A 14,949-nucleotide genomic window follows, 5' to 3' on the forward strand; every position below is an offset into this window, starting at 1 on the left:
AACAAAAGCAAGTTCCACAGCACTGCAATGCTTTAAATCATTCACTCCTGGTAGGAATTCATAGAGAAAAAGGGAATAAAGTGCTGGCATTTCAAACCCCCCAAATCCCATTCAGAGCTACAAAAGCCCTGCTGTGCCTGTTTCCCCACAGTTCAGGGAAAGGCAAATAAGTGTGTATGTGTGTGTGTAAAATACTGAACCAGAAACTAGAAATTATAAAACTGCTGAGGTCCTACATAAATTGATCTCTTAAGGTTCTGTCCTCCAGCAAGCCTGAAAACGGGGAAGAGGAGTGTGATTTGAAGATGATGTATGAAGGACTCTAGACCTTGCAAACAGTCTTCCTTAAGAAATACTACTGAAGAAAGAAAAGCCCATCAAGAAACTCTGAGGGTCGACAGGGAAGCTCCCCTGGAGGACAGACATCCTGGCACTCTCTCATTCCTGGCCCTGGATCTGGGTGTGGAGTGACACACTGGCTCTGAAGGTGCCCTTTTGCCCAGTGTCTACTCAGAAGAGCTGACCCAGGACAAGAATGGCTTCTGCTAGGCTCATCTAACTTTAATAAAGGACCTGGAAAGTAAAAGGCTAAATATAGAAGACCAAAAGAAAAAAAAAAAGGAAAAAAAAAAAACCCCTGTGGGTATTATAAATACATCTGGGGCAATATTTATTAATTAAAACTATGTCTTATAGTTTACAAAGATGCTAATTAGCAACAAAAGTGTAACTGATCTTAAAGTCCTCAGTAGGACTGAGGCTCATACTGTCTTCAGAAATCTGAAGTGTGTTACAAGCAGGATGCAGGGCTGAGGCACACGGGCAACACCTGGAACTGTGCAGGAGTCAGGACAAAAGTTCCACAAAGCAAAAGATATGGATCTTCTGTGGACATCCTCTTCTCCTGTCCCCACTGTCCCTGTAGTCCTGCTTCCAGACTCAACCTCCAGGGCAAGTCCTGTTTACCGTCGGGAGAATCTGTTCTTGAACGCTTTAATGGTCTTGGCCATCATCGGGGCAATTTCTGTAAAGAAAAGGAGCCAGTTGCTTCAGATTGGTGGTAGCAGACAATGCCACTATGCTTTATAAGTCAGGCTGTGTACTTCACCTCTGCACACAAATGGAGTAGCTAGCACAAACTGTCTGAAAAGGCTGTCAGAGAAACCCTGTACCAAGGCAGACCCTGACAGATCCTATAGGTGCAGAATGACCAGCAGCTCTGACACCACAGCTTTCAAAGACTGGCTGCTGCACAAGGGTGGCTTAAGAGGCAAATCAGAAGTTTTAGCTGACTCTTGAGGCCATAATGCCGACAATTTAACTTTCCAACACACACATTCAATAGTACCCAGACCCTCCAGCTTCCCAGAGCAACAACAGGTGTCACCATGAGCTAATAAATAGGAAACACCTGAGGGGGACTAGCCTGTCCTTGGCTCAGTTAACATGTGTGTCAGGATCCCCACTGGCCACAGCCCGGCTCCCACCACGGCTGCTTACTCTTCACAGCTGGTTTCCTGGGATCATAGCAAACAGAACTGCTGGCCACAGGAGCTAAGTGGGCACTGCTGGTACTGGGCCCATCATAGGCCAGCTCCTCAGGGCTGGAGTGGAAGTTGCTGCTGCTGTTGCTGGCAGGAACATGGCTGCTTCCTGTTGTATATGGTGCTGGCTTTATCCTGTAATACAGAAAAGGCTGACAATAGCTGGCAGCATACAATCTAAACAGAGCTGTTGCTGGGTGACTCTACTGTGGCTCTGTGCAGTGGGTCTGGTACACTGCTAGTGAAGATTCAGATACAGCTGTTAGCCTTTTATTGAACGTGACAGTCGCACTAAGCTTTTCCTGTTAAAATCTCAAGTCTATAATTTGGAAACGCTCATGTGTCCTAAAAAAAATCTAGTCACCCTGGAAATTTGTTTTGTTTTGGTATGTATATGTATGCAGATGAGGGTACCACAGGCATTATGTTCAAGAGGAGGCCAAGTCAACCTTGGGTGTTATTTCTCAGGAGCCACATAGTTATGAGACAGAGTCTTACTGAGACCTAGAGCTCACTGCACAGACTAGGCTGGCCAGTGATTCACTAGTATCACAAGTGCGCACCAACCCATCTGCCTGTTAACATGGGTGCTGAGGATCAAACTAGGCTCTTAAGCATTTTATTGGCAGACCTGTATCTTCAAACCTAGAAATAATTTTAGGGTTTAAGTGAGAAAAATGAAAGCAGAAGGGGCCTGTTCTTGAGTCAGGTCCTGTTCTCTACATAGGAGATCACATGCAAGAAACAGAAATAATCCACCTAAGCAAAGGCAAAGAGGAAAAGTACAGATCCAGTACTCATTCAAGAATGCACTCTCCACTGGGCGGTGGTGGTGCACACCTTTAATCCCAGCACTTGGGAGGCAGAGACAGGCGGATTTCTGAGTTTGAGGCCAGCCTGGTCTACAGAGTGAGTTCCAGGACAGCCAGGGCTATACAGAGAAACACTGTCTCGAAAAACCAAACCATGGGGCTGGAAAGATGGCTCAGCGGGGTTAAGAGCACTGACTCTTCTGAAGGTCCTAAGTTCAATTCCCAGCAACCACATGATGGCTCACAACCATCTGGACACACTCTAGTGTGTCTGAAAACAGCTACAGTGTACTTACATATAATAAATAAATAATTTAAAAAAAAAAAAAAAAAAAAAAAAAAAAGCAAATCAAACAGACAAAAAAAGAGTTTGGAGCTCAAGAGAAAAAAAAAAGAACACTCTCTCCACTGCTTGACTCCACCACAAAATAAGCAGGATAACACAGCTCTCCTTCAGGGTGATGATCATGCAGCAGAGAGATCTTACCTGACTTTCTCAGGGACAGCTGCTCCCCCAGTTCCAAACTTCTCCTGCCTCCGTCGGACATCTCTCGGTGGCTTGGCCACAGAGTTGACAAAGGCCATCTTTGCTTGTCGTCCTGAGTAGAAACACAAACATCAGTATTTACCTTCATAATCAAAGGTACTACTGCCAATTTAAGAGTCTAGAGCAGTGGTTTTCACCTCCCCTAATGCTGTGACCTTCTAATACAGTTCCTCATGGTGTGACGACCCCCAACCGTGAAGGTATTTTATTGCTATATCATAACTGTAATTTTGCTACTGTTATGAATGGTAATGTAAATTTGTGTTTTCCAATGGTTCTAGGCAACCCCTGTGAAAGGTTTTTTGAGCTCCCAAAAGGAGTCACACCCACAGACCAGTGGTCTAGAGCTTTCTAAAGCTCACCAGGCCCCGTGAACTCACACTCTGGGAGCAGCATGGGGAGAAGACTGAACACCCACCTGGCTGCCCTTGCCCAGCTCCACCTTCCCTTTACCTTTTGGCTTATTGGCATGTGCAGACCGGATGTTGTTTGTGAGCAGGCGCAGTCGCTGCTCTCTGGCGTCCTGAAGCCTCAGGTACATCTCCCTCCAGGACTCGTACTCCTCTGGTCTTTCTTCCTTAAAGTCTCGGTGACAATGAACTTTCCACAGCTGATCTGTTTCCTCAATTAGTACCTGAGACCAGGACCAAGGCATCACTTCTACACATGCTCTCCTTCATCTCTCCCCTTTACCTACACATGACCCAATGCCTAAGAGTATGGGAGAGGGAGGTTGATACAATAGTAGTAGTTATAATACCACAATACTAGAAAGAAGGCAAATCACTAAATTAAAAAAAAAAAAGAAGGATCTCAGGCGCGGGCACAAAAAATACGCTTGTTTAAAGGAAGGAAGGCCCAGCCATGCAGAGCAAACATGCCCAGAACCAGGCTTTTCCCTCTGACCTGCCCTTTGGCCACAGCAGCTCCACAAAGCTACCTAAGGAACAGAGCCTGGAAGCTGCACTGTTCCCACTTAGGACACTCACATGATTGCATTCCTCTATTCGGTAGAGCTGATCGGGTGTGCACCTCTCCAAGACAGGTTCAAGAACAGAATAGGGGACTCCTCCCACTTCAAAGATAGCTGCAGAGAAACCAGAGATGAGCAGGTGAGTGCTGAATGGCAGCCAAGCTCCCAGTGACAAAGTCCCACTGTAGCAAAGTGCTTTTGAGGCTGGTGACTCACAGTCAATATTATTCTTAAGCACCCGGATACACTGCTGGTGCAAGGTCATCATTTTGGGGAGATAGGCACACTTGGAACCCGAATACACCTGCATCTTTGAATTCATTCTGCGTCCTGTGAACCCAGCTTCTTCTTCCTCCTGGGGTGAAGAGAAAGCTGTAGAAAGAAGAAAACCAGCAAGTCACAAAAGGTCTACACCACATGCTGAAGAGCTCTCATCCGGCAGCTCACCACTTTCTGTAACTCCAGCCCCAAGGGCCCCAGCATACTCTTCTAGCCTCCTTGGGCAACACACACACACACACACACACACACACACACACACGCACGGTGAATAGACATAGATGCCAGCAAAACACTAATATAGGCAAAATAAAAATATAGTCTTTAATGCTAGCACTTGGGAGGCAGAGACAGGTGAATCTGAGTTTAAAGCTAGCCTGGTCTACAAAGTGAGTTTCAGGCCAGCCAAGATGACACAATGAAACCCTGTTTCAAAAAAATAAAAATAAATAAAAAGATGTCCAAAATTACCTTTTCGCTTTGGCTGAAAGGAGGGAATCGACTCGAGGGAAGGAAGGGGACGGTAGTTGGCTTGTATGGCAGGTAAGGGGATGTCTGGCAATGCTGGCAGCACATCAGCAGGGACCTACAAGAGACACAGTGCAGAGCCCACCCTGGAACCACAGCTTGCTTCCCTGCAGTAGTTAACCCAGCATACTGCACAGACAGGAGATGGGGGATAGAGGGAGCTACACATCACCAATGACACCATTTAGGGAAAGAAAGAAATGTCAATAGGGCAAAAATGTCTTGGAAAAATTTTAAGGCGCTAAGTAAATGTAGGGTCTCACACCCTCAGCAAGCACTGAATTACTGAGCTTCCTCCCTGGCCTAGAATATCCTCATCCTGGCACTATCCACTCTACCAGCCAGCAAGGTCGAGAATATTAATAACAGTCAAAACTGAACCAGCTGTAGGGCAGCAGGACACGTGACTGGCTGGTGGGCTTCCCACAGTTGGCAGCAGGAGGCAGAGCAGTCTTACCTTTCGAGGCCTGGCAGGCTCGGCTCCAGCTGGCTGCAACCTCTCTGACTTGTTCTCGTTCACCTTGGGTAACTTCTGAGCCGAGTTCAAGTTCTTACTAGTGCTCTTAGAGTCCTTCTTCTTAAGTCCTTTCTCTCCAAGTGCTGTACTCGAAGTTTTCACAACCTTCTTCTTTTTCTTCCGGGGCTGGTCATAGCTGAGGTATGACTCAAACGACATGGTGGGCTGCTCAAACTCATCCTCCATGTCCGTCTCCTCTACTTTAGGGAGCGAGCCTGGTGACTTTCGAGCCGAGTTTGCTCTTCCTTTCCCCTCCTGAGCCTTCAGGTTGTTGGGAACTTTCTCCTTGGCTTTGGGCAAGGGGTCTCCTGCCCCTCCTCCTGAGTCCATGCCTTCTACACTCGGCTTGCTTCTGTCAGACTTGGTTTTCTCGGAGTCCTTGTGTTTGGGCTTTTTAAAGTGGTTGTCTGAAGCAACATCTAAGGCAGGTGAAAACTTCTTCTTGAGACTGCTGCCTTCTCTGTCCTTCTCTTTCTTGACAGCACTAGAGGGCAGCTTCTCCTTGGCACTGTCCCCTGAGAGTAGCCTTCGGCTTTCCTCTTTGGAAGAGGCTCTGTGCGACTTCTCTCTGCCCATGGCAGAGATCTTCTCGGTGCCCCCAGCGCCCACAGGGCGTTTCTCCTTGTGGGAAGATTTGAGCTGTTTGTTCTGGCTGACAGACCCTTTCCCTTGGTGTTCCCCCAGGGGACTAACCCCTAGTCTGTCCTGAAAGGTATTACTATGGACTTTTCCAGGCTTCTGGTGTGAGATGATGGGCTCCTGGTCCTCTTCTGGGGACCTGGAAAGGTCTGTATACATTTGATGAGGACTTGAAGGTGCAGGGGATTGAACATGGCCATAGTCAGACGACTCAGGGTCTGAAGAATATGGTGGTGATACTTTGTGGCACCTCTTCCTTTCATCTCTCCTCTCGTGACTATGAGCCACTTTATGAGGCCTTTCAGGCTCAGAAAGTTTTTTGTGTTTTTTCTGTCTGTGCTCAGGGCTGTAGGACCGGCTGCCAGAGGGCTTCCAGCTTTCCTGGTAGTTTCCCTCCAACTCCTCTTCCCTCTGAAGAGCATCTCTGGGACGCTTACGGGAATTATTCTTCTCAAAATCCTGATCCTCAGTCTCATTATTTCTAAAATAAAAGCAGAAGCAGAAGCAGACCTCAGCATAAACCTCTTTAGACAAAGTCTCAGGCCTTAACCTCAGCCATGGAGAACACATCTGCCATCTGAACACTTGCCATGCAAGCCTGAAGACCTGAGTCCAATCCCATGGCAGAAGAACTGACTCTCAGAACCTATCCTCTGATGAACATGTGCCCAGCCACCTTCACCCTTAGTATGCTTAGTATGTGAGAAAGCCTGTGCTCAATCCTCAGCATCAGCTCCAAACAAAACAAAACACCAAACAAAATGTTAATGTTTATCATTAAAAAAGAATTGTACCCTGGCGTGTTGGCCCATTTCTTTAATTCCAGCACTCACAGGCATAGACAGGAAGATCTCTGAGTTCAAGGCCATCCTGGTCTTGAGTTCCACCAGGGCTATGGTAAGAGACCCTATCTCAAAAACCAAAACCAAACAAACAAAATTTAAAAAAAAAAATTTTGCTTGCATTTTTAGATATTTGTTTCCATGAGATGCCTGCACTGTGCACATGTGGAGGCCAGAGGACAACCTTTAGGAGCCAGACTTCTCCCTTCACCACATAGGTTGCAAGGATCAAGGTTGTCAAGCTTGTTAACAGGAGCCTTTACCGGCCATATACTTGGTCCTTTAAGAAAAATTTATTCTTAATACTTTATCATAATTCTACAATAACCTACAATGACCATGGGTTGTTTTATCATCAAGGTAACAGTTAATTAGACATCTGAAGCAGAACAAGCAAAGAAGAAATGTTCTTACCGCTCTACTGGAACCAGCTTCTTCCACTGGGCCACCAGGTCTCTGGCAAAGTTTCCTACTTGCTCATGTTTCCGAAAGCTGTTCACTGTTTTCCCCACCCCAGTCTCCTACAAACACAACACAGGAATTGGCTGAGGATTCTGAAACTAAGGGCATGGTTTTCTACAGAAGTAGCCTATGCCCAGATGTCTGACACAAAGTAATAAAGCCCACACGGTTAAACAAGGTCATCAAAACAGCCCAGAACCATAGAACGTAACAAGGAGGGGTGTGCTTCCAGCCAGCATGCCTCCCCTGAGTCAATGAAAGTGCTCATCATAACCCTTTAGGAAGGAGTTTGCCTAAAGCCATGGAAATTGGATTTCATTTTTTTTTTTAAAGACAGGATTCAGTATGTACACCAGGCTGGCCTTGAACTCAGATTCCCCTACAAAGGCACACACAACCATGACAGCCCAGAACTTCCCTAGAATTAGAATCTATGAATAGTAGATCCCAAAGCCAGCATTTTTTTCATGCATTAGTTTTTTAAAAAGATTTATGCTTCCGTGTGTGTGTGTGTGTGTGTGTGTGTGTGTGTGTGTGTGCGTGTGTGTGTGTGAACACCATGTGTGAGCAGCTGTCCTCAGAGGCCAGCTGGAGTTAAGTAGAGGCAGTTGCAAGCTGCCTGACATGAATGCTGAAAACTGAACTGGGATTCTCTGACGATCAGTAAGCAGTCTTAAACACTCACCTATCTTCATGTACCTCATGTATTTAACTTTCGAATTGAGGAATAGAGTGACAGCTTTGCAGTAAAGAAAAATTACTGCTCTTGCAGAGGACTGAAATTCAATTCCAGCACCCACATCAGGTAGCTCCCAATTGCCTACAATTCCAGTTTGAGAGAATCTGAGGTCCTGTGTTCTCTTTGGGCATTTAAATACTCATTAAGTCATACTGGCACAAACAAGTAAAAGAATAAATTTTAAATTTTGAACTAAAATTTTTGAACCAAAATTCACGTAACAGGAAATAGTCACGTAGCTAAGCTGAGGGCACTTGTCTAGCATGCACGTCACTCTGAGCCTCTTCCACAGCATGCCTGCCCACCTTGTCACACGACATAAAATTCACCATCTTAAAGTACAGAGATTTCTAGAACTTTCCTCTCATACTTACCTCCTCATAACTCCTCATACTTCCCACGACCTAACTCTAGAACGTTAAAAGACAAACCCTGTTCCTTCCAATTCCCGGAGCCCTAACAATCACATACCTATGTACTTTCTGTCTTTGGATTAACTCGTTCTGGATACTTCATATAAACAGAATCATACAGTATGCAATGGCTTGTATGTGGCTTTTTTACTTGTAAAAGCCTATTCTCTATAAGTGTCCCTTTGCCCTCTCTGTAGTGGGAAACATTTGCCCTACAGCCAAATAATATTTACAGTTTAAAAAGTTCTTACCACAAGAATGTCTACTGTGATAGGTAAGAGGGAAAGTTTCTTCAAATATTTCAATAGCTGCAGAGAGAAGAAAACAGATATTAATTTCTATAGTCCTGTGGCCCTTCTCTGAGGCAGATGGTACTATCTGATGGTGAGATCTTTCCTTGGAGCTATGCTCTTCATAGTAACAACTATGCGTGCTATTTGTATCTTAAAAGTGTGAAGAAAGGCTCAGAGATACTTTGAGAGTCTCCGGTTTCTTTCTTTCTTCTTTTTTTTTGTTTTTTGTTTTTTTGTTTTTTTCAAGACAGGGTTTCTCTGTGTAGCCCTGGCTGTCCTGGAACTCACTCTGTAGATCAGGCTGGCCTCGAACTCAGAAATCCGCCTGCCTCTGCCTCCCAAGTGCTGGGATTAAAGGGGTGCACCACCACTGCCCAGCCTCAGGGCTCCTTCTGTCTCTGCCTCTCCAACAAGGAATTACAAAAGTGTGACACCATGCACAGCATTTTTTTTTAATGTTTTCATGATACCAGATTTTTTTATTAGATATTTTCTTTATTTACATGTCATATGATTTCTCCTTTCCCAGTTTCCCCTCCAAAAAAAAACAAAAAAACAAAAAAAAAAACCAAAAACAACCCCCTGTTGCCTCTCCTCTCCCAAGCCCTCTTTTGTGGCTTTTAGGGGGTTTTTGTTTATATAATACTAGAGATTAAACCTATTGACTAACCATGCTGGCAAGTGCTCTCTTCTTTTTACAGCAAAAAGACAGCCTCACCGGCTTCCTCAGGCTTGGCCTTGACTTCTGAACTTCCTACCTTAGCCTCTGGAATAACAGGGTTAGAGGACTATGTCACCAAGCCTAGCTAAATTATGTGTTTTTAACTACTTTCTTCTCTAAGGGGAAAGAAGAGACAGAGAAGTGAATTAAAACTCACTGAATGGGACTGGGGAAATTGATCATTGGCTGCTCTTCCAGAGGACCTGTGTTTGATTCCCAACACTCACATGGAGGCTCAAAACATCTCTAATTCTAGTTCCAATGCTCTCTTCTAGCCTTCAAGGCACCAGGAATACATGAAGTGCACAGGCATTCATGCAAGCAAGATATCCGTACACAAATTAAATAAATAATAATTTAAAAAACCCTTACAAACTGGCCTGGTATGGTGACTAATGTCTATAATCCCAGCACTTAGGAAATTGAGGTAGACGGATCACCCTGAGTTCAAAGGTCATCTGGGTTTCAGAAAGGGAGAGAGATCCTGCCTTCTCCCCACAAAAACAAAACAAAACCCAGCCATCAGCAACTCTCCCTTTGCAGAGGGTTGTGAAAGGTAGCAAATTTAGGGAAACCATCTACAGACTCGATACATCTAAAACAGGACAAGGACCCCACAGGAAGAGAGGACCTGCAAACCTCCTGAAGGGCTACAATGTTGAACAGAAGTGTCAATACAAATGGGAAGCCAAGACCAATCTGAGTTGCTTTGCTGTTAATAATGATCAAACGTGACTGGGTAGATCAGAAAGATTTGGGTTTGCCCATTTCCTTTCTAAAGTCTCTAAAACTAGGTCAAAACTGGTAGAGCGGAGCTCAAAATGGAGTGAGAGACAAGTCGTCTCAGCTTCTTGCCTGATCATGTGCAAGTCAGTAACCTCCCTGAACCTAAATTACTTCATCTGCAAATCAAAACTACAGTCTCCACTTGCTGCAAGCTGTGAGGATTCACTGGGACAAACCATTTGCAGTGCTTAGTCATGGTGTCTTCAACACCATAAAAGTTAAACATGTTCATTCCTAATCACTTCCATTCATCAGCCAACAGCTCTTTCCATGTCTTATACTTGATCCTAGACTAGCCAGATACCACTCAGGCAATTCCTACTTACTTTATTTCCAACGGATGTCAGGACTGGCTAAGCCTTTTTTCTAAGAATGTCTATGTGCATATAAACACTTTTATGGGTGGGCAGTTGTGGCGCATATCTTTAATCCCAGCACTTGGGAGGCGGAGAGAGACAGGCGGATTTCTGAGTTCGAGGCCAGCCTGGTCTACAGAGTGAGTTCCAGACAGCCAGGGCTACACAGAGAAACCCTGTCTCGAAAAAAAAAAGAAAAAAGAAAAAGCCAAGAACACTTGTTGCTCTTCCATCTTCCAGATAATCCAAATTCAGTTCCCAGCACCACCTGGCAGGTCATAGCCACCTGTTACGCCAGCATTAGAAAACCTTATGCCCTCTACTGGCTTCTGGGGGCACCCACATATATGTGTACAAACTAACAGGAGATTGAACCTATTTGATTATATGCATATATCACACATATATGTATAACTATTTCAATTTTCAAAAAGTCAAAACAGGGCTCAAGAGATGGCCCAGTGGCTAAGAGCACCGGCTACTCTTGCAGAGGACCTGGGTTCAGCTCCCAGAACCCATATGGCAGCTCACAGCTGTCTGTAACCCCAGTTCTACATGAGCCAATGCCCTCTTCTGGTTTCAATGGGCATCAGGCATGCATCTGGCGAATATACATATATACAGGTAAAACTCATACACGTAAAAAATAAAAATGAACCTTTTAAAAAAACTAAAATAGATAATTAGCTGCATTCATGTTTAAATATTAGACAGCAAGACTTGTTTTTTTTTTTTTTTTTTTTTTTTTTGTAGTTCAGGCTGAAATCAGTCTATCACTACAAGATGGAGCAACAAGTATGTTTTTCTGGTCATTTTACTTCCATAATTACTTAACATGGTCTCTAGGCAGAGCAATTGAATCACAGGTGACAATCTTGTTTGACTGGGAATAAGAGGCCCAGTGGTGTATCTGGGGAATATGAAACTTAATGGAGTAAAAATTATACTTAAACTCTCCACTTCCTCTATGATCCAACTTAGGAAACACTGTGCAAAGGCTAATGTTAATAACTTTTTCTCAAAGAGAAATCTGGGGTTACTGGAAAGAGTTAATTAAAATGGGTGGTTCTCCTATAATGTGAACCCCAAGAACGGCACATTTATATACTATCCACTGTGTGCCCAGAATCATGGTAGGTTTGTCTCATTTGACCCTGTCTAGTGCGTATTGTTCTCCTATTTTGCTGACATTGAACTAGGTCTAGGGAGGTTCCATACTTGCCTAAAAAGACAAAAAACAACTAATATCACTGTCCCTAAAAGGAAAGAAGCATACACCTAACTCATGCTTGGAGTACTCCACATGAAGAAGAAAGCAGGTACTCTGTCTCAGCACCATGCTACTTAGCAGCTTACAGTTCATGTGGAAGGACCACTGCATAGCCAACATAGAGGAATGGAGTCAGAAGTCAGAGCGGATGTGTTCATCTCAAGGCTTTGCACTGCCTGGCAAAGTGAGTGCTGCCTGGGGTCACCTGTGCTCTAGCAGACACACGAAGGCTCTTTCAGGCTGATTCAGCCCAATGTGAGAGAAAAAGACTTCACCATCTCCAGTTTTCCAAAAATTTCAAGAAAGAAGCAATAGCAAGCAATACCTTGGGTATCCTCAAGTAGATGGAAACTAATGTTGTTAACCCAAAATAACATCTATAAGCCAGCAAAAACTGGTAACAGATGACAGAAATAACAAAAGTTCGCACAGTCCCATGCATAGGGATCTTGGGTTCTCCTGCCCACTGCTTCTAGTCTTAGAGCTAACCAGTTTCCAACAGTGACATCCCCATTCTTCATCTACCACCAATCTGTGTGCTTCATAGTTTTTACACTCAAAACCTAGTAAAGGAACCCTGTCTTGAAAAACAAAACAAAACAAAACAAAAATCCAAAACCTAATAAAGGACTGCTAACTATCTGTCATGAAAATAATTTCCAATCCAATGACAGGAATAAAAAAGTTCAGTCATCTCCCAGTACCTTCTCTAATAAGTGAGCCTAGAGCCTGGATGAAGGTTGAGTGAATACAGTTAATTAACACTTAAAACACCAACATTCTTGCTAGGCAGTGGTGGCGCACACCTTTTATCCCAGCACTTGGGAGGCAGAGGCAGGTGGATTTCTGAGTTTGAAGCCAGCCTGGTCTACAGAGTGAGTTCCAGGACAGCTAGGGCTACACAGAGAAAACCTGTCTCAAAAAACAAACAAACAAAAACCAACAACAACAACCAAAAAAAAAAAAAATCCACCAAAATCCAATATCAAGGAGTGCCAAAAACATAGGTGTGGAATCAGCCTTTTGGCTAATAATGGTCTGGAAGCAAGATTAGTTGCAAATTTGATACTGCTCTATAATCATCTTGCCACTTCAAGAACCTGTGAGAGCTTGCTATGTTAAAAGGAGGTTGGAAACCAGCATGCCGACTTGCAATTTTCTCTTTGCAGTCAGCGTGTCTCTGAATACCAATGTTTCAGGTTCTTTGCACAGGGGTCTCTCAACAGTTTCCTCACCTCTCTCTTAACAACACATTCAGTTCTCCCTCCCCGGTAGGTACAGAAGCCAGGAGCTCACATAGCTGCTACTGAACTACATCCCCAGCCCCAAGATAATTTTCTCTCGGGGAAATGAAAAGCCAAATAGGGCTGTCAGAGAGGTAGAGGGCTTGCCTACTAGTGTTAGCCTATGAATCCCTGCCAAACCATAAGAACTACCACCAAACACAACAACAAAAAAACACTAAATACCCTTTGAAATAATTATTAGGAATTTAAGAAAATTTACTCAAACTTTTTCTAACTTGACATTTCATGCACAAATAGACCATCCCAAAATTTAAATTCTAATGGGGTGGGGGTGGGGGGAATAAACCTACAGATATTACATGGAGGACTTTTTTTTTTTTTAACCTGATGGGGGAAACGACAAAATGAGGGTGGTTACTTTAAGGTCAGTCACAAATCTTATAGTGTTCAGGAAGAGGCAATCTGCTACTTGGAAATAATGAGCATTTATTAGATGCCCACAAAGGGTTATTGTAAAAAGAAACTTGTAAATATGTCTGACCGAAGGTCCCCAAGGCCTCCATAGAAAGTAAAACACAAGACAATTAAAACATTTACGTTTTCGCTGACTTATAACACAGCTTCTGCAGTGTATCTCTGAGCTGAATGAGGGGAGTTTAAAAGTGGCTCGGAGGTGAGAGGTAATGTGAAACTTTCAAAAACAGAACCCTCTCCGTGACCCACTAGGAACAAGAAAAGTGAGTGAGGTCCTTGACTAGAAATTCTGAAAGATGGCGGTTAACACAAAGAGCACTTGGGTCCAGCTGGTATTTCAAGAAGAAACTAGAGAAGGGACAGGTTGAGCAGAGAACTCCCAAAGTCCAGAGCTGGTGCTGGATAGAAACCTAGATTGCATATATAAGTCCGCTCGCTGCCTCCCTCATTACTTCCTCTTCCACTCAGCTCGCTGGCCACTTCACCTTTTAGGAACCTCAGGCCCAGGCTAGAATGCTGACAAGCAATGTCACACCCTTCGATGTTTTTCGGCCACAGACATCAGTGAAAATGATTCTAACTCCCCACCAGACCCTCTCGTAGAGCCCGGAGAAGCCTGATCACCCGGGGGACCAGGAGGGGATACAATGTATTTAAAAATAACAGTTTCTTTAAAAGGAGCAACAAAGTAGTTAAGTGCAATTAAACATGGTTCCTCATCACAGCCTGTTCCCACCTTCCAGTATGTCAGAGCGGTGGAGCACGCTCACGCCCTCACCCAGGACCCGAGTTCCAGGAGCAGAGCTCCAAAAAACCAAGGCGTTCCCCGTTTTCCCGGTTAAAGGGAGGGGAGGAGAACAGGGGTCCTCGGGCCGCTGAGCGGCGGCACAGCCGCAGGACCCCCACCCAGCGGACAGAGTCGCTCGGCTGGGACGGGGAAACATCTGGCGCGACCGTCCGAACCCCGGAGCGAGCCGAAAGGCCCGGCCGCCCCTCCGGTCCTCAGCACCCAGCCGGGGGGGAGCGCCCGCCGGCTGCGAACTCCTCGCTGCCCCGCGCCGCTCCGTGGGGCCTGGCTCCGGGTCTACGAAGAACCCCAGCTCACCCGGCCCGCGACCGTTACAGGGCCCGCGCCGCTCCCAACGCCCGCCCGCGCCGCCCGCTCGCCCGCCCTCCCGCCGCTCACCTTCTTGGGGTCCGGGTTCGCAGCCAGGCGCGCCTGCAGCTTCTCCACAACTTGGAGCGCCGACTCCGCCGCCATCGCTGTCACTGGCGCGGCCTCCTCGCCGGAACTGGGCTCGCGTCGCGTCCTCGGGCCGCAGCTCCGCCCTCCGTGAGGCCCCGGCGGAGACGGAAGCGCGAATGGTCCCTTCCGGGCCTCCGCTGGGGGGAGGTGGGGGGATCGCCTCAGGGCCCGCCCCCGCGCCAGACCACGCCCACAACATAGCCGGGACCCGTCCTACAAAGCACGGGTCACGCCCCGTCACGCCCAGCCCCAGAGCCACGC

General features: G+C 45.6%; 1 protein-coding gene across 1 annotated transcript; it reads right to left on the reverse strand.

Annotated features, from left to right (window-relative positions):
- Window positions 1-642: 642 nt before the first annotated feature.
- Window positions 643-14,840, reverse strand: Eloa (elongin A). The gene is made up of 11 exons (XM_031379087.1): window positions 14,629-14,840; window positions 8,547-8,603; window positions 7,096-7,202; window positions 5,141-6,320; window positions 4,627-4,741; window positions 4,093-4,248; window positions 3,893-3,990; window positions 3,357-3,537; window positions 2,844-2,955; window positions 1,501-1,679; window positions 643-1,024 (listed from the first exon to the last, which is right to left on the reverse strand). The coding sequence occupies exons 1-11, from the start codon at window positions 14,701-14,703 to the stop codon at window positions 963-965; spliced, it is 2,322 nt and encodes a 773-aa protein (XP_031234947.1). The 5' UTR covers window positions 14,704-14,840; the 3' UTR covers window positions 643-962.
- Window positions 14,841-14,949: the final 109 nt, after the last annotated feature.

Source organism: Mastomys coucha, unplaced genomic scaffold (assembly GCF_008632895.1).
Source record: "Mastomys coucha isolate ucsf_1 unplaced genomic scaffold, UCSF_Mcou_1 pScaffold18, whole genome shotgun sequence".
Lineage (NCBI taxonomy): Eukaryota > Metazoa > Chordata > Mammalia > Rodentia > Muridae > Mastomys > Mastomys coucha.

Coding starts and splice junctions, on each gene's coding strand:
- Eloa (XM_031379087.1), bottom strand. CDS start 14,703: ATGGCGGCGGAGTCGGCGCTCCAAGTTGTGGAGAAGCTGCAGGCGCGC. Junction 8,604..14,628: donor CGAACCCGGACCCCAAGAAG/GTGAGCGGCGGG, acceptor TTCTCTCTGCAG/CTATTGAAATATTTGAAGAA. Junction 2,956..3,356: donor ACATGCCAATAAGCCAAAAG/GTAAAGGGAAGG, acceptor GTTTCTACTCAG/GACGACAAGCAAAGATGGCC.